Here is a 17660-nt window from a genome sequence, read left to right on the forward strand (position 1 = left end):
AGGTGGAGATCACTGGGAGCCATTTTAGAAGGCTGCCTACTATACACAGCATGACCATAAGCCTAAACATCTGTTATAATTAACACTATTCAGGTTTCAAGGAAATGTGTTTCCATACCTCTTATCCTCTATCATTGACACAAAAGTTGATGGTGACCAAATGCTGTGAAGATTTATGGGTTGTGCTGTTGCTGACTCTAAAGATGGACACTTGTTTAGAATGCAGGGAGAATTTAGCAGTGATAGTGATTAAGTAATAGAAAAGACAAATTAATGAACTTGTCAAATCTTCTCTCTCGGTCAGTATGAAAGCAATGTTTTCTCACATAATGATGTTTCATTTCCCAGTAGGGCCACAGTTGCACATGGTGGCTGAGGAACATTTTCCTGTACTAAACAATTCATATTACTCTTAGATTTGTATATATGTATACGTAGGTAGAACAAGCATGACAAATGAAGTTACACTGGCAACTAAACAGACAGCCAATACTTGAAGTACATATAATTTTATTTTTATAAAAATATTTAAGGGGTACCTGGGTGGCTCAGTGGGTTGAGTGGCTGCCTTTGGTTCTGGTCATGATCCCGGTGTTCTGGGATCGAGCTCCACATAGGGCTCCCTGCTCAGCGGGGAGTCTGCTTCTCCTTCCCCCTGCTCTTGTGCTCTCGCTTGCTCTCTCTCTCTCTCTCCCTCTCAAATAAATAAATAAAATCTTTAACAAATATTTAAGAAGACTTAATTACAATTTTAAAAAGTTAAATTTTAAAATACCTTCTTTCTATAATAATTTTAAATATTTATTTAGTATAACTTGCATTTTATACTTTATTTTTATTTCTTCTATTTTTATTTTTATTTTCCTCTTTTGATTACCAAAGAGGAACATTTAATCCAGAATGGAGATAATCAAAGAAGGCTTCTGTAGGAGATAGTTTTTAATCTTTATCCTTTTACCTTTCATTTATCCCGTACCCTTTACTGTAAATACCTGGGATCAGCTTAACTGTGAAACTATTTCCATTGATCTGGCTTTCAATTTTTATTTTGTTTGTGTCATAGTTTTCTCTCTCTCTCTCTCTCTTTCTTTCTTTCTTTCTTCCTACCTTCCTTCCTTCCTTCCTTTTTCTTTCTTCTTTTTTCTTCCAAATTTTTATTTAAATTCTAGTTAGTTAACATATAGTGTAACATTTGTTTCAGGAGTAGAATTTAGCGATTCATCACTTACATATAACACCCAATGCTCATCATAACAAGTGCCCTCCTTAATACCTATCACCCATTTAGCCCATCCCCCACCCACCTCCCTCCATCAACTCCCAGTTTGTTCTCTATCTTTAAGAATTTCTTATGGTTTGCTTCCCCCTTCCTCCTCTCTTTTTTTCTCTTCCCACACATTCATCTGTTTTGTTTCCTAAATTCCACATACGAATGAAATCATATGGTATTTGTCTTTCTCTGACTTATTTCACTTAGCATAATACACTCTAGCTCCATCCACATTGCTGCAAATGGCAAGATTTAATTCTTTTTGATGTCTGAGTAATATTCCATTGCATATATACACCACATCTTCTTTATCCACTCATCAGTCAATGGACATTTGGGCTTCTCCATAGTTTGGCTATTGTTGATAATGCTGCTATAAATATCAGGGTGCACGTACCCCCTTAGAATCTGTATTTTTGTATCCTTTGGGTAAATATTGAGTAGTGCAATTTGTAGGGTAGTACTATTTTTAACTCTTTGAGGAACTTCCATACTGTTCTCCAGAGTGGCTGCACTAGTTTGCATTCCCACCAACAGTGTAAGAGGGTTCTCCTTTCTCCACATCCTCATCAACATTTGTTGTTTACTGTGTTGTTAATTTTAGCCATTCTGACAGGTGTGAGGTGGTATCTCATCATAGTTTTGATTTGTATTTCCCTGCTGATGAGTGATGTTGAGTATGTTTTCATGTGTCTGTTAGCCATTTGTATGTCTTCTTTGGAGAAATGTCTGTTCATGTCTTCTGCCCATTTCTTGACTAGATTTTTTGTTTTTTGGGTGTTGAGTTTGATAAGTTCTTTACAGTTTTTGGATACTATCCTTTATCAGATGTGTCATTTGCAAATATCTTCTCTCATTCCGTAGGATGACTTTTAGCTTTGTTGATTATTTCCTTCATTGTGCAGAAGCTTTTTATCTTGATGAAGTTCCAATAGTTCATTTTTGCTTTTGTTAACCTTGCCTCCAGTGACATGTCTAGTAAGAAGTTGCTTGAGCCGAGGTCAAAGAGGTTCTCCTCTAGGATTTTGATGGTTTCCTGTCTCACATTTAGGTCTTTCATCCATTTTGAATTTATTTTTGTGTATGGTGTAAGAAAGTGGTCCAGTTTCATTCTTCTGCATGTGGCTGTCCAATTTTCCCAACACATTTGTTGAAGAGGCTGTCTTTTTTCCATTGGACATTCTTTCCTGCTTTGTTGAAGATTAGTTGACCATATAGTTGTGGGTCCATTTCCGGGTTTTCTATTCTGTTCCATTGATCTCTGTGTCTATTTTTGTGCCAGTACCAGCATTTTATACTTCAGTTTGAATAGATGATTTAAACATTAGAAAAATAATATTTGAAAGCATGAGTATAATTTTAATCTTACATTAGTTTAATTTTACATCTGTATGCAAATATATTCAAATAATGTAAAATTTGAATATGGTTGCATTTAACTTTTAAATTCTTTAACCCATTGCCATCAATAGAACACAGATTATGTGAAAATCTTGATTATAACAACATAGTGACTTTGCTAAAATAAAGATAAATAAAATTCACTTTATTTATTTTAAGGATATTATTTATTTTTTTTAAAGACTTTATTTCTTTATTTGACAGAGAGAGACAGAGCGAGAGAGGGAACACAAGTGAGGGAGAGGGAGAAGCAGGCTTCCCGCTGAGCAGGGAGCCCGATGTGGGCCTTGATCCTGGGACCCCGGGATCATGACCTGAGCTGAAGGCAGATGCTTAACGACTTAGCTACCCAGGCGCCCCAGGATTTTATTTATTTATTTGAGAGAGAGTGAGAGTGAGCGAGAGTGCTCAAGCAGGATGAGCAGCAGAAGGAAAGGGAGAAGGAGGGAGATCATGACCTGAGCCGAAGGCAGACGCTTAACTGACTGAGCCACCCAGGTGCCCCTAAAATTCATTTTATAACATATATATTTTAGGGGTGCCTGGGTGGCTCAGTCGGCTGAGTGTCTGACCCTTGGTTTCAGCTCGGGTCATGATCTCAGGGTCGTGAGATCAAGCCCTGTATTGGGCTCTGGGCTCAGTTGCGAGTCTGCTTGAGATTCCCTCTCTCCCTCTCCCTCGGCCCCTCCCCTGATCTCTCTCTCTAAAATAAATAAAAATTTTAAAAAACAACATATTAATTTGTAAATAATGCATATCTTTATTACTCATCTGACCATATCTGATCCACCAATAGAATACCTAGATACATGTGATGATAATTAAATGTAGTCATTTTGATGTTTTTCTAATTGTGTTGTTTTACACATTTTTTTTTTTTAATTTTGTTATGAGGGTAGATTTGTCAAGGTATGAGTAAAGAACATCCTTAACAATCCATTAGCCTGATTAATGGCTTTTTAAAATTTAGACCTATGATATGTAAGCCTCTATTTTTACTCTTGCATTGGGACCCTGCAAATGTCTACACCTTCTTTTCTCTCCCTGGTGAATCAACTCCCTGGTGCTCAGCTGATTGTTACTTCCTAGTTCACTGAAAAACAGAAGCAACAGAAGAAAACTTTCTCCACTTCCCACTACATCTTCCTACCTACCTACATTTCTGCCCTTAGATTCTGTCTTCCCTCCAGGCACCAAATCTAAGTGTCTATCCAAGTCCACCTCCTCTACTTGTGCACTGAAACCCAGGCCCTCTCATTCAAGGATACCACTCCTACCACTCCTACAATTACGACTTTACCCCCTTGTCTCCTCCCTCCCTACTTAGTCATTCCTATGAGCATACAAAAATACTAGAATATACCCATTAAAAAATCCTTCCTCTTGATCCCACATCTCCTTCTATATTATGCTGTATTTCTCTCCTTCCCTTTAGGGCAACATTCTTTGAAAGAACTGGCTGTGCTCTTGTTCTCCTCTTACTCACCTACCACTCTCTCTTGAACTCTCTCCACTTCTTCCATCAAGAGGTGGATTTATGAGATCTATATCTCCTCCCTATAAATCTGAACAGGTTTGTGACTCTCTTGTAACCAATAAAATGCAATGAAGTCATGCTGTCTGATTTCTGAGGCTAGATCTAAAAAGCGATGCACCTTCTGCCCTTTTCACTGCAACACTTGCTTTCAGAGCCATGAGGGCCATGTAAGAATTCTAACTACCCCAATGTTACCATGCTGTAAAGAAGCCCAGGCTACATGGAGAGGACTTGTGTAGGTATTCTGGCCAACAGCTCCAGCAGAGATACAGCTGACAGCTAACATCAACCACCAGGAGATGTCTCCAGATGATTCCACCTCAGTAGTTAAGTCACCCCCAGTCTTCCCAGCTGAAGATCCAGACATCACCAAAGACAAGCTGTCCTTACTGTATCCTTTCTGAATTCCTGACAGCATTCCACAAGCACAATAAAATGGTTGTTTTATACCACTAAGTTTTGGGTATTTTAGGCGGCAATAGTAACTGGAAGAGTGTGTGTGTGTGTGTGTGTGTGTGTGTGTGTGTGTGTGTGTACATATATATGTTCATATATTTCCTTGCTTGGTTTGTGGACAGGGCCTAGAAACAATGGCATCTCTGTAGCAGTAAGGACATCTAGCACCTAGATCTTGGTTTCCAAGTGCCATCCTGTTAGAAGAAGCCAGAAGAAGACATGGTTGATTCCTGGGCTGAGGCAGGAAAAGTACAAATTGAAACCATGGATAACCTCTTGCAGAGAAAGTAAGGAAGTGCTCAAATAATGTTAAGGAGATTTCAAAAGGACAAGGGATCCAGCTTGAAGGGCTATTTCATTTGCCAAATTTGGGGTAATTTGTGCATCAAAATAATAATGATAGTAACCTATTATAATTCATTAAGTAAAATAGAAGTCCACAGGTTCAGACAATAAATATGATAGTAATGGATTACAGTTTATTGAGTAAGATAGGAATCTATGAGTCCATAGGATATCAATGGATGAATAAATGAGGAAGAAGGGAATGCTCTCTTTTATAGCAGATTGTTGACTAAAAGTTGAAGAAGAAATGATGGAATTAAAAATCGGTATTTAATAAACATTATCATGGCAGTTATTCTAATGGGGGTTATCAATGGATGCTAAGGCAGATAGATGGAGATCTGATGATGTAGCAGATACTTAGGAATTACAAAGAGACAAGTGGTGAGTTTATGGAGGAGAAACCTGCCAAACTGGGTTGGTAATACAGGGGTGAGAAGGGCTCACCTCCTGCACTTCCTGATGTGATACACTGAAAAGGACAAAACATCATTTTTCTCCTGCCTTTATGTGCCACTTGGGTTGAAGGACATCTTGCAGAAATGAAAAGCCTGTGCTCTTTATTTTTTTTAAGATTTTATTTACTTACTTGAGAGAGAGCTATCAGGAGCAGGGGGGTCGGGGGAGGTGGGGAGAAGCAGAGGGAGAGGGAGGGGAAAGAATCTCAAGCAGACGCCATGTTGAGCATTGAGCCCAATACGGGGCTTGATCTCATGACCCTCATATGACCCTGAGATCAAGACTTGGGCCGAAATCAAGAGTCGGATGCTTAACAGACTGAGCCACCCAGGTGCCCCTGGATACTAGAGTTCTTGATACTTTTCTGTAAACTTGAAATTGTTTCAAAATTTTTTTTAAAATCCCATGAATAGACATTACAGAAGACCTTGGTGCTGAACCTGTCATGTGGAAGGAAAGATAAAGGTGTTTGTATAGCCTTACTGTAAACTTGACTGAGACATAAGTGAGGGTATCAGAAATTAATACATTATATTAACATAGCACTTCACAATGTACAAAAAATGAAAATAAACAAAAAAAGCTCCTTATGTCATTTGCCCCTTATAACAATTCTGTGAGGCAAGAGATTTGTCAATTTTATAAAAAAAAAAAACAACTAAAGAAAGTTCAGGTGACTTCCCCAAGGTCACACTCACAGACAAAAGATAAACTGAGGCATATTAAAAATTTTAAGCATTTATTTGAAGAAAAACAGATTTGAATGGGGCAGCACCAAACCAGAAGTGCTTAGTCATGCTCTGTAGACAGGAGCCAGGGGAAAGAGTTACACAGATCCAGTGCAGAAGTGAAGAACCGCAATTATTTGGCCGGCTCACTTGGGCAGCACACACACTAAACAAGAATTTAACACACCTCATAAGTAATTAGTTTGACCCCATCGAGTTTTTTTGACTCTTAATGCAACCCTCCTGTGGCAACAGCAAACAATAACATAAGTTGACTGTAAACAAAATTGTGACGACTTGTGTACCTTTCTGGGGGTGAACAAAGTCTTCCTATTAAGGTAGGTAAGAGACCCTAAAGGCTCCAGGTATGAGGTCCACTACCACACACTGCTTCCCCGGCTGGCTACCCTATCCCCTACTGCCCCACTTATCCCAGGGGGTCCTCAGGTCTCCACATGGGCTTCAATTTCTGTCATGGACCTTCCAGGCCGTGCCTGGGGAACAGGGCCAAGAAATGGCCTTCAACGCTTGCCCCGACGACAACCTCCTGGACGACATTCCCAGCCAACAACTCTTTCTCAGGACCCCTCACTCTCCCTCATTATTGCCCCAACACTTAAGTCCCAATTACTCACTCTAGCCCCGCTGACCAATCACGATCTTTCTCTTTTTATAGACCTCCCCTTGGGCTCCTGCGGGTGCGATTATAGCTGTCCTGTGGAACGCAGGGCCCGGAAATTAGGAAGAGAGAGGTGTGGCTTTCGCCGTCGCATGCTCAGTGGCCCGCAGACTTGGGGGAGAAGTAGTCCTGTGCAGCCTCCAGCCTGCCGCTGCCCTTTCCCACCCACCTGGGTTAGGAGAGCCCTTCCCTTAGGCCTTTTCTCACCACCCACTGTAAAGCTGGAATGGGCTGACAGCGGCTCAACCGTAGCGTACTAGCTAGCTCCGCTTGCTCACTCTCTATCTGTAGGGCCCCAAGACGTCGGGCCCTGAGCCCAGAGACCTAGAATGACTTCAGCAGTTCCAGCTTGCCTGTCTCTGTGTTGGGCCTTCAGTTGCCAGGTCCCAGTTATAGTAAAGGCGGACGAACTTTATGAATCATCTAGTCCAGACCATTCACATTGCACTCCATGATTATATGATTGTTTCAAAGGCTCAGAGGCTCTTCTCTCCTTTCTCTCTCTTTGGTGGGGGAATTAGGGTCAAGCCCGACAGGTGCAGGGCTTGCTGCTGCCATGCCCCTTAATCCTGGTGTCGCTGAGCAAGGGCTTCCCTCCCAGCCTCCCTGATCCAGTCAGCTGTCAGACTATGAGTAAGTATGGTGGATGAGGAGGGTGATGTGGCTGAGGAGGCTGTGTTCCTGGTACTTGCCCAGGGTCCCTGTCCTCTGAGGAGTCCCCTGCGCTGGGCGTTGGACAAGGCCTTCATTATCTTCCTGGCCCTCACCCTCACACTCCTGACACTGGAGGCTGTTCGTCCGCTGCTGTGACTGCTGCCATGAACAGAGTTTGGGGACCGGCCCCTGAGAACACCTCAGAAGGAGGAGCTGGAATTGCGACCACCTTTCCCATAAACATTCTCTTCCCCTGCTACAGAGGTGAGAGGGGAGGGAAACCGGACTGTTGGGGGCTATGGAGGGGACACTGGGAGAGCTCAGAGCCGCTGTCTTAAATTTTTTGCACCTACACTCCAGAAAATCATTTTGAAAAAGTTTGTACTTCTCACATATTTGTAAGTAACCATCTAAAATTTTTCATCATAAACTAAAATTGTTTCAAGGATGTAATTTCTGGCATATTGAAAACATTCACATTTAAAAATAAAACAGATCACCCCTTGAATGTCTAGGGGAAGGGTAATATCAGAGTGACTTGATAGTCACCACTACCCATTTAAAAATAGATAAACTAGCTCCTAACAATTGGGATTATTCCTTTCCTTCTTTTATGACTCTCTTTTCTCCTTGAACACCTATTACCAGTCCACTTCCCCAAAGACAATTTTAGGCTTTTATACTTGAAAATCTTTTATTGACCAATCTATCATACTTCCCTGCATGTGCATATATTTTAATTGAGATGAAAAGTGTTTTTCTTTCTTGTGACCATAGACCGAAAAGGTTTTTAAAAAATTTCTTCTGTGCTATCATTATAATTATTATGAGAACAGAATTGATTAAATGGCAAAGATTGCACACATTTTTAAACATGGTTAAAAATTAAAAGTACATTTTTAATGAGATAGGAGAGGGGGTGTTTATGGTACCTTGATGAAAGAAATAGGCTATGTGTGTGTGTGGTTTTTTTTTTTTTTAAGATTTTATTTATTTATTTGAGAGAGTGAGAGGGAAAGTACGAGGCTATTTGTTTGTTTTTTATTTATTTATTTGAGAGAGAGTGAGAGGGAAAGTAAGAGCTGGGGGAAGGGGCAGAGGGAAAGGAAGTGGGAGAAGCAGACTTCTCACTGAGCAGGGAGCCTGTATCGTGACCTGAGTCAAAGACAGGCCCTTACTGACTGAGCCACCCAGGCGCCCCACTATGTGTTTCTTTATTTAAGACAAGGTAAGATTTCATGATTGACAACCACAGCCATACCTCAGAGATTTGCAGGTTCAGTTCCAGACACCACAACAAAGCAAATACCGAAATAAAACAAGTCAAAGGAACTTTTTTGGTTTCCCAGTGCTTATAAATGTTTACACTATAGTCTATTAAGTGTGCAATAGCATTATGTCTAAAAAAACCAATGTACATACCTTTATTTAAAAATACTTTATTGTGGGGCACCTGCATGGCTCAGTCGGTTAAGCATTCGACTCTTGATTTCTATTTAGGTCATGATCTCAGGGTCATGAAATAGAGCCCCACGTTGGGCTTTGCGCTGCGTGTGGAGACTGCTTGGCATTCTCTCTCCCCCTCTCCCTTTGCCCCTCCCCACCCAGTCACACACACACACACTCTCTCTCAAAAAATAAAGAATAAAATAAAAATACTTTATTGCTAAAAGATGCCAAGCATCATCTGAGCTTTCAGGGAGTTTTAATCTTTTTGCTGGTAAAAGGTATTTCCTAGATGCTGATGGCTGCTGACTGATCAGGGTGGTGGCTGCTGAAGGTTGGGATGGCTGTGCCAATTTCTTAAAATAAGACAACAAGGAGGTTTGCCGCATCAATTGACTGTTACTTTCACAAATGACTTTTCTGTAGTTTGCGATGCTGTTTGATAGCATTTTACCCACAGAACTTTCAAAATTAGTCAATCCTCTCAAACCCTGCTGCTAACTTATCAACTAAGTTTATGTAATATTCTAAATCCTTTGTTGCTGGGTGCCTGGGTGGCTCAGTTGGTTAAGTGTCTGCCTTTGGCTCAGGTCATGATCCTGGAGTCCCAGGATGCGAGTCCCACATCGGGCTCCCTGCTCAGCGGGGAGTCTGCTTCTCCCTCTGACCCTACCCTTCTCATGCTCTCTCTCTCATTCTCTCTCTCTCCCAAATAAATAAATAAAATCTTTTAAAAAATAAATCCTTTGTTGTCATTTGAATAATCTTAATAGCATCTTCACCAAGAGATTTCATCTCAAGAAAACACTTTTTTTTTGCTCACCCATAAGAAGAAGCTCCTCATCTGTTGAAGTTTAATCTTGAGATTGCAGTTAGTTCAGTCCCATCTTGAGGTTCCACTTCTGATTCTAGTTCTCTAGCCATTTCTACAACATCTGTGGTTACTTCCTCCACTGACGTCTTGAACCCCTCAAAGTTATCCATGAAAGTTGGAATCAACTTCTTCAAAACTCTTATTAATGTTGATATTTTGACCTTGTCCTATGAATCACGAATGTTCTTAATGGCATCTACATTGATGAATCCTTTCAAGGTTTTCAATTTACTTCCCCCAGATCCATTAGAAGAATCACTATGTATGCCAGCGACAGCCTTATGATACGTATTCTGAAATAATAAGACTTAAATGTCAGAATTACTCCTTGATCCATGGTCTGCAGAATGGATGCTGTGTTTAGCAGGCATGAAAACAATATTAATCTCATTGTACATCTTCATCAGAGCTCTTGGATGACCAAGTGCATTTTCAATGAGCAGTAACAGAAAGGAATCTTTCTTTCTGAGTAGGACATCTTAATAGTAAACTACGTTGTCAAGAGATGTGCTGTCATCCAGCACATCTTTGTTGTTATTTATAGAGCACAGGCAGAGTAGATTTAGCAAAATTCTTAAGGCCTCTAGGATTTTTGGAATGGTAAGTAAGCAATGGCTTTAACCCAGCTGCATTAGCCCTTAACAAGAGAGTAAGCCTGTCATTTGAAGCTTTGAGGCCAGGCACTGACTTCTCTCTAGCTATGAAAGTCCTAGATAGTATCTTCTTCCAATATAAGACTGTTTCATCTACACTGAAAATCTGTTGTTTAGTGTAGTCACTTTCCTTAATTATCTCAGCTAGAACTTCTAGATAACTTGCTATATCTTCTACATCAGCACCTGCTGTTTCACCTTGCACTTTTATGTTATAAAGATGGCTTCTTTCTTTATACCTCATGAATCAACCACTGTAAGTCTCAAAATTTTCTTCTGAAGCTTCCTCACCTCTCTCAGCCTTCACAGAATTAAAGACAGTTAGGGTCTCTGAGAGTTTGGCTGTGGCTTAAGGGAATGTTGTGGCTGGTTTGATCTTCTATCCAGACCACGCAAGCTTCCTCCATATCAACAATAAGGCTGTTTTTCTTAACATTCATGTATTCATTGGAGAGGCACTTTTAATTTCCTTCAAGAACTTTTCCTTTGCATTCACAGCCTGACTGCTTGGCACGAGAGGCCTAGCTTTCAGCCTATCTCAGCTTTCAACATGCCTTCCTCACTAAGTTTAATCATTTCTAGCTTTTGATTTAAAGCGAGAGACAGGTGACTCTTCCTTTCACTTGAACACTTAGAGGCCATTGTAGTTATTAATTGGCCTAATTTCAATATTGTTGTGTCTCAGAGAATAAGGGAGGCTGAGGAGAGGGAGAGAGATGGGGGAACAGCTGGTTGGTGGAACAATAAGAACACACAATATTTATTAAGTTCACTGTCTTATATGGGTGTCATTTGTGGTATCCCAAAACAGTGACAATAATAACATCAAAAACCACTGATCACAGATCACCATAACAAATATAAAAATAATGAAAAAATTTGAAATATTGCAATACTTACCAAAACGTGACACAGAGACACAAAATGAGCAAATGCCGTTAGAAAAATGGTGCCAATAGAGGCACCTGGCTGGCTTAGTCCCTAGAGCACACAACTTTTGATCTTGAGGGTTGTAAGTTTGAGCCCCACGTTGGATGTAGAGATTACTTAAAAATATATTTTTTTTTAAAAAAAAGAGAAATGCTGCTGAAAGATTTGCTCAATGCAAACCTTCAATTTATGTAAAAAAAAAAAAAAAAAGCCCACAATATCTGTGAAGCACAATAAAATGAGGTACATCTGCGTACTTTTTTTTTTTTTTAAGAAGGAGAAAGTTTATTATAAAAGGAAACAGGAAGAAGGAGAACCTCTACTGCAGGCATTTACTCAGTAAGACCAATTTTGCGAAAGTTGAGCATCTGGAAATTAAATTCCTCTATCTCCTAAGTCTGAGTACTCTCTTGGAGAGTTTTCATGTTCCCTAATTTGAAGACTATAGGTTTAGACACGGTGTGGGATTCTTTAATGGAAGGGAGGGTTTGAGGTTCTGGTACTCTGAGGGCTTAGGGATATAAGGACCTCTGCGGTCCTAGAAAGTGGCAAGATGCTCACCATTTGTGGAATGTGAAAGTTTGCAGGAGACGGGAATCTCCGTGTTAACCGGTCTGACTTCCCCATAAGCTCATATTTGGACCCAGCCTGGCCTCCACTAGTCCTTCCGGCCTTCCTGTAGTTGGGTGAGATGGGGGTGCGGGCGAGGCGGGCGTCAAAATCAGTTTCTTGCCTGTTCGTTCTTTCCTCAGCTCTCCCAGAGGAAGAGGAGACGAGTCGACACCCAAGGTACTTTACAAGTGTCATTTCATCTGACAGCCCTCACAGCGGCAATTTGCACAGATTCTCCTCAAAGCTCCCGCCCCATATCGCCGTCCTAAGTCTCTGGAGCTCCTGGACAAAGCACGGCCTCCAGGTCATCACTGCCCGCACGTCGGGGACCCCCTCCAGAAAAGAACGGACAGCCACCTAGGTCCCACCTGCTTGGTTGGTCATTAGTTCCGTGGAGGCGCTTAAAGAGAAATCAATAAGAATAGCAACAATAATAACACATTTGTATAGCGCATTGTGCTAATCTGTACGCATGTGTTAATGATTTCACGCTTGGGAGCTGTAGGCACCTGGAAGTAGAAGTAGCTGCTGGACAGCGGCAAGGGAGCGCGCAGCCAGCAGAAGGGAAGGGGCAGGCGCAGTCGATTAAGCCGTGGAAAGGGTACCTGGCAGGTAGGAAAGCAGCGCCGGAAGGCTGGTCAATGGCCCAGCGGAAGGAAGAGGGTTTTTTTTTTTTTTCCCTCTTAAGAGACTCTCGCTCTTCCCTGTACCCCTGCGCAGTCTTGGAGGGCCCAATTCCTTAGCTGTCCTGTTCCGTTCCCCCTCCCTTACTTGGAAAGGTGGCTCAGTCCTTCCCGCACGCGACCCGCCGGCGGTTGGGCCGGATGCAGGAAGTTTCTGATTGGCAGAGTCGCAGAAGCACCGGGTGAAAAGAGCTCCGTCGGCGGCGCGCCCGAGCTCGGGCCTAGCCAATACCGTACGGCAAGATGGCGTCCCCCAGGTACTTTGGGACGCCCCGCAGGGGACAAGCCCGCCCTCTACTGGTCACAGAAAAGGGGACCCCCGACCGTGTGGGCGGCACTGGAGGTGGGGGCGGGCCTACCTCCACTTCCGGCCGCGGACGGGCCGGGCGCCGTACGACAATATGGCCGCGTCTAGTTGACTGTAGGCGGAAACTCTGCGACTTCCGGTCCAGAGAAGGGCCTGCGGTGGGAGGGGGAAGGAAGGCGGAGGGAACCATGCGAGGTTCTGAGATCAGCAGCGAGGGTCGCCTCGAGAGACCGTTTCTGAGGTGGGGGCCGGACCGTGCGGGGAGCGAAGGCGGGGGCGGGAATGTCGAGGGAGAGGTACTGGGGAGTCCCGGACGCTGAGTCTGAGGGGCAAGCTCTGGTACCTTCCTTCCAATCCCTGAAGGGGAGTGGGGCGGCCGGGGGGCTGAACTGGGGGAGGGGGACTTGGCGGGAAGCTCATTCAGGGGAAGGGGTCGGACGCGGGGTTGGGATCTGAGAGGAATCGGGAGAGTTCAGTGCTGGTCTCGCAGTCGGTTACAGGTCACAGAGAAAGAATGGGGGAAATCGGGTGGGGTGAGAGGGAGGGGACTTGAGGTGAGATCTCTCCAACCTAACGCCCGGGTTTGAGGAGACCCGTCAGAGGGTGGAGTGTGAGGATAATTCAAGGAGGAGAAAGGGGAATGGATTGTTGGGAGGGAACCTCCTTCGCCTCAGAGAGTCTAGGAGTTGGGGGTGATTCTTTAGGATGAGGTGCGGGTGTGGATTTGACGTGTTAGAGAGCGAAAGGGGGAAGGCTCGTGAGGTGGTGCTGACGGGGGTGTGGTGTCTGTGTGAGGGAATGTCGAGGAAATCCAGAGTGCAATGCGGGAGATGGTCCAGGGGTTGGAAGAATCAACTTGGCAAGTATGAGAGATAGTGGGGAAAACGAAAGAGACTGGATAACGACAGGAGGGGTGGAGCTGGGGGTGGGGAACTTAAGGTTTTCAGGTGGTTTGGGGCTCCTGTAGTAAAAGGCCAGAAAAGCGTCTGGTACTAAGAGTTGCTGAAGACAGGCGGTGAGGACACTGTTGGGCAGGGCTGGGTGTTACTGAAGCCCAAGAAGACTGGAAAATGTGTGAGATGAAGGGATGGGCTGTGCTGGAGGGGCTCTTTCTGAGGCCCCATCCCCTTCCAGCAGGAATCCCGAAATCCCCAACACTTCCTCCCTCCGGGGGATTTGATCCCCCATGGCCACCGCTAACAGCATCATCGTGCTGGATGATGATGACGAAGATGAAGCAGCTGCTCAGCCAGGGCCCTCCCACCCACCCCCCAATCCGGCCTCACCCCGGGCAGAAGCCCCTGGCTCCTCCCAGCCCCATGGGGCTGGAGGAAGCAGTAGTTCTGGCGGCAAGAAATGCTACAAGTTGGAGAATGAGAAGCTGTTTGAAGAGGTGAGCTTTAGGGGAGAAGATTCTTGTGCCCCAGGGAGGGGGATGGCTGACTGGCTCTCCTGTCCTTTCTTCCCCACTAACCCCGCCTCGCCTTCTTTCTCTCAACCCCTCCCCTTGTCTCTTCCCCCTCCCTTCTTCCTCTGAACCCTCTAGTTCCTTGAACTGTGTAAGACGCAGACAGCAGATCACCCTGAGGTGGTCCCATTCCTCTATAACCGGCAGCAGCGTGCCCACTCTCTGTTTTTGGCCTCGGCGGAGTTCTGCAACATCCTCTCTCGGGTCCTATCTCGGGCCCAGAGTCGGCCAGCTAAGCTCTATGTCTACATTAATGAGCTCTGCACTGTTCTCAAGGCCCATTCAGCCAAGAAGAAGCTGAACCTAGCCCCTGCTGCCACCACCTCTAGTGAACCCTCTGGGAATAACCCTCCCACAGACCCCTCCTCGGACCCCACAAATGCTGAGACCACTGCCTCTGAGGCCCCAAGGACCCGTGGTTCCCGGCGGCAGATCCAGCGCTTGGAGCAGCTGCTAGCGCTCTATGTGGCAGAGATCCGGCGGCTGCAGGAAAAGGAGTTGGATCTCTCAGAATTGGATGACCCAGACTCCACATACCTGCAGGAAGCAAGATTGAAGCGTAAGCTGATCCGCCTCTTTGGGCGGCTGTGTGAGCTCAAAGACTGTTCTTCCCTGACGGGCCGTGTCATAGAGCAACGCATCCCCTACCGTGGCACCCGCTATCCAGAGGTTAACAGGCGCATTGAGCGGCTCATCAACAAACCGGGGCCAGATACGTTCCCTGACTATGGAGATGTGCTGCGGGCTGTGGAGAAGGCAGCTGCTCGGCACAGCCTTGGCCTCCCCCGACAGCAGCTCCAGCTCATGGCTCAGGATGCCTTCCGAGATGTGGGCATCAGGTTACAGGAGCGACGCCACCTTGATCTCATCTACAACTTTGGCTGTCACCTCACAGATGACTATAGGCCAGGTAGGGATTAGTGAGATGCCTATCGATAACCCTTATATGTCAGATGTTTGGTGGAGGGGGCATCTCTCTAGTCCCGTCTTCTAGGGTTTGGGCTGAGTACTCTGATTTTTTGTCTTCCCACATAGGCATTGATCCTGCATTGTCGGATCCTGCCTTAGCCCGGCGCTTGCGAGAAAACCGGAGCTTGGCTATGAGCCGGCTGGATGAGGTCATCTCCAAATATGCAATGATGCAAGACAAGAGTGAGGAGGGTGAGAGACAGAAGAGAAGAGCTCGGCTTCCTCAAGCTACCTCTTCCCACACTGCAGACCCCCCGAAAGCCTCCTTGGATTCTGGTGAGGTATGGAAGGGATAAACCCTTCAGACAGACCTTGTCTTTCCCCTGCACAGGCCAGCAGGGATTTCAGGGTCACTGAGGGGGAAGAGTGCAGAAGGAACACAAGAACCAGACCCTCTGGGGCAAGGGATTCCTTAGAGAAACTCCTTTGTCCCCCAGGGCCCTAGTGGAATGGCATCCCAGGAATGCCCTACCACCTCCAAGCCCGAGACAGATGATGAAGAAGATGAGGAAAGTGATGAGGAAGAGGAAGAAGAGGAAGAGGAGGAAGAAGAGGAGGAAGAGGAAGAAGAAGAAGAGGAGGCCACAGATTCTGAAGAAGAGGAGGATCTCGAACAGATGCAGGAAGGTCAGGGGGACGATGAAGAGGAGGAGGAGGAGGAAGCAGGTATGTCAAGAACAATCCCCTCATGTGTCAGTTCCCTCTACTCTGTTGGATGTGAACCACCTGTTTGAGACCCTTCCCTTCCTCCTCTTACTCTCAGCAGTATTCTTTCCCTGAGTTCTCATGCTACCTCTCCCCTCTTTTCTTCTTTTCCAGGTCAGGATGGAGACAAGAGCCCCATGTCCCCACCACGGATGTCCACTGAAAATAATCTGGAACCTAGCAAAGGAATCAGCAGGTCTGTGGGGGAGCAGCAAAACAAAGGACTCATGGTGTCACCATCTTCACTGTCAGAAGAGCCCTTGGCCCCCTCCAGCGTAGATGCTGAAAGCAATGGAGAACACCTTGAGGAGTTACCCCTGGAGGAAGAGAGCCCTATGTCTCAGCTCTTTGAGCTAGAGATTGAAGCCTTGCCCTTGGATACCACCCCTTCCCCTGAGGAGAGGGACATTTCCTCTTCTAGGAAGCAATCAGAGGACCCCCTCACCACTGTCTTGGAGAATGGAGCAGCCATGGTCACCTCCACTTCCTTCAATGGAGGTGTCTCTCCTCACACCTGGGGAGATTCCTGTCCCCCCTGCAAGAAGTCTCGGAAGGAGAAGCAAACTGGAGCAGGGCCATTGGGAAACAGGTAACAACAACAACAAGGAGGAGGACGGAGGCCAAGGAGAGATTACAGGGGGCTTTCTGAGAGGAATATTAAGGAACTGGGTCTGCTGGGAGAGATTGTATGCTACCCCTCCAGCCTCAGGCTCTCCATACCCCCTTACATATTTGTGTTTCTGTCCCCAGCTATGTGGAAAGGCAAAGGGCAGTGCATGAGAAGAATGGGAAGAAGATACCCACCCTGTACAGCCCACCTTCTCCCCTGACTTCCATGGCCCCAGTTGCTGATTCCTCGACGAGAGTGGACTCTCCTAGCCATGGCCTGGTGACCAGCTCCCTCTGTAGCCCATCTCCAGCCCGGTTGTCCCAAACCCCCCATTCACAACCCTCCCGGCCTGGTACTTACAAGGTAAGAGGGGGAGGCAGTTTTTCCCTAACTTAATTCTCTTTCATTGTTTAGTTTCAGGTGTTCCATCTGAATATTACACACACCACATCCTCTCTCTTCCTTTTTCCTCACCCCTATTTTTAATCTCTGATAAGTCCTTCCCTCTGCTTCTCCTCCCCTTATATTCCAGACGTCTCTTTCTGACTCTGTCTCTCACTCCCCTGCAGATGAGTGTGGCCACACAGTGCGATCCAGAGGAGATCATCGTGCTCTCAGACTCTGATTAGCCGCCTCTCCTCCCACTCCCAGCCTCCAAAATGTTTTGGGATAGTATTTGGAGGATGGTGGGAAGCTGATGACCGAGGAAGGGATTGACTGAGCTAATCCCCTTTTGGTGGTGTTTCTTTTAAAAAAAACAAAACAAAAAAACAACAAAAACTTAAGTTTTACACAGAAACATTAATAAACAATAAAGTTCTTTTCTTATTGTATCCTTGTCTTTTCCTTGTCCTTCTATGCTCACCGCTCGGCA

The 17660-nt window shown here is 45.0% G+C and overlaps 2 protein-coding genes across 4 annotated transcripts; both read left to right on the forward strand.

Annotated features, from left to right (window-relative positions):
- The first annotated feature begins 7330 nt into the window (after positions 1-7330).
- SMIM40 (small integral membrane protein 40) lies at positions 7331-7693 on the forward strand. The gene has a single exon (XM_032410030.1). It carries the CDS (start codon positions 7515-7517, stop codon positions 7683-7685), a length of 171 nt encoding a protein of 56 aa, XP_032265921.1. The 5' UTR covers positions 7331-7514; the 3' UTR covers positions 7686-7693.
- A 4184-nt stretch (positions 7694-11877) lies between these two features.
- On the forward strand, positions 11878-17619 carry DAXX (death domain associated protein). 3 transcript variants are annotated; one of them, XM_032410034.1, is made up of 8 exons: positions 11878-12984; positions 14172-14427; positions 14581-15412; positions 15538-15752; positions 15909-16137; positions 16291-16765; positions 16927-17149; positions 17356-17619. In XM_032410034.1, exons 2-8 carry the CDS (start codon positions 14221-14223, stop codon positions 17413-17415), a joined length of 2241 nt encoding a protein of 746 aa, XP_032265925.1. In that variant the 5' UTR covers positions 11878-12984; positions 14172-14220; the 3' UTR covers positions 17416-17619. The 3 variants fall into 3 exon arrangements, with proteins under 3 accessions (XP_032265925.1, XP_032265922.1, XP_032265924.1); XM_032410031.1 differs by lacking the exon at positions 11878-12984 and adding an exon at positions 13190-13275 and having other exon boundaries at positions 14169-14427; XM_032410033.1 differs by lacking the exon at positions 11878-12984 and adding an exon at positions 13195-13275.
- Positions 17620-17660: the final 41 nt, after the last annotated feature.

Source organism: Phoca vitulina, unplaced genomic scaffold (genome assembly GCF_004348235.1).
Source record: "Phoca vitulina isolate PV1807 unplaced genomic scaffold, GSC_HSeal_1.0 scaffold11, whole genome shotgun sequence".
Taxonomy (NCBI): domain Eukaryota; kingdom Metazoa; phylum Chordata; class Mammalia; order Carnivora; family Phocidae; genus Phoca; species Phoca vitulina.

Coding starts and splice junctions, on each gene's coding strand:
- SMIM40 (XM_032410030.1), top strand. CDS start 7,515: ATGGTGGATGAGGAGGGTGATGTGGCTGAGGAGGCTGTGTTCCTGGTA.
- DAXX (XM_032410034.1), top strand. CDS start 14,221: ATGGCCACCGCTAACAGCATCATCGTGCTGGATGATGATGACGAAGAT. Junction 16,138..16,290: donor GGAGGAGGAGGAGGAAGCAG/GTATGTCAAGAA, acceptor CTTCTTTTCCAG/GTCAGGATGGAGACAAGAGC. Junction 16,766..16,926: donor GCAGGGCCATTGGGAAACAG/GTAACAACAACA, acceptor TTCTGTCCCCAG/CTATGTGGAAAGGCAAAGGG.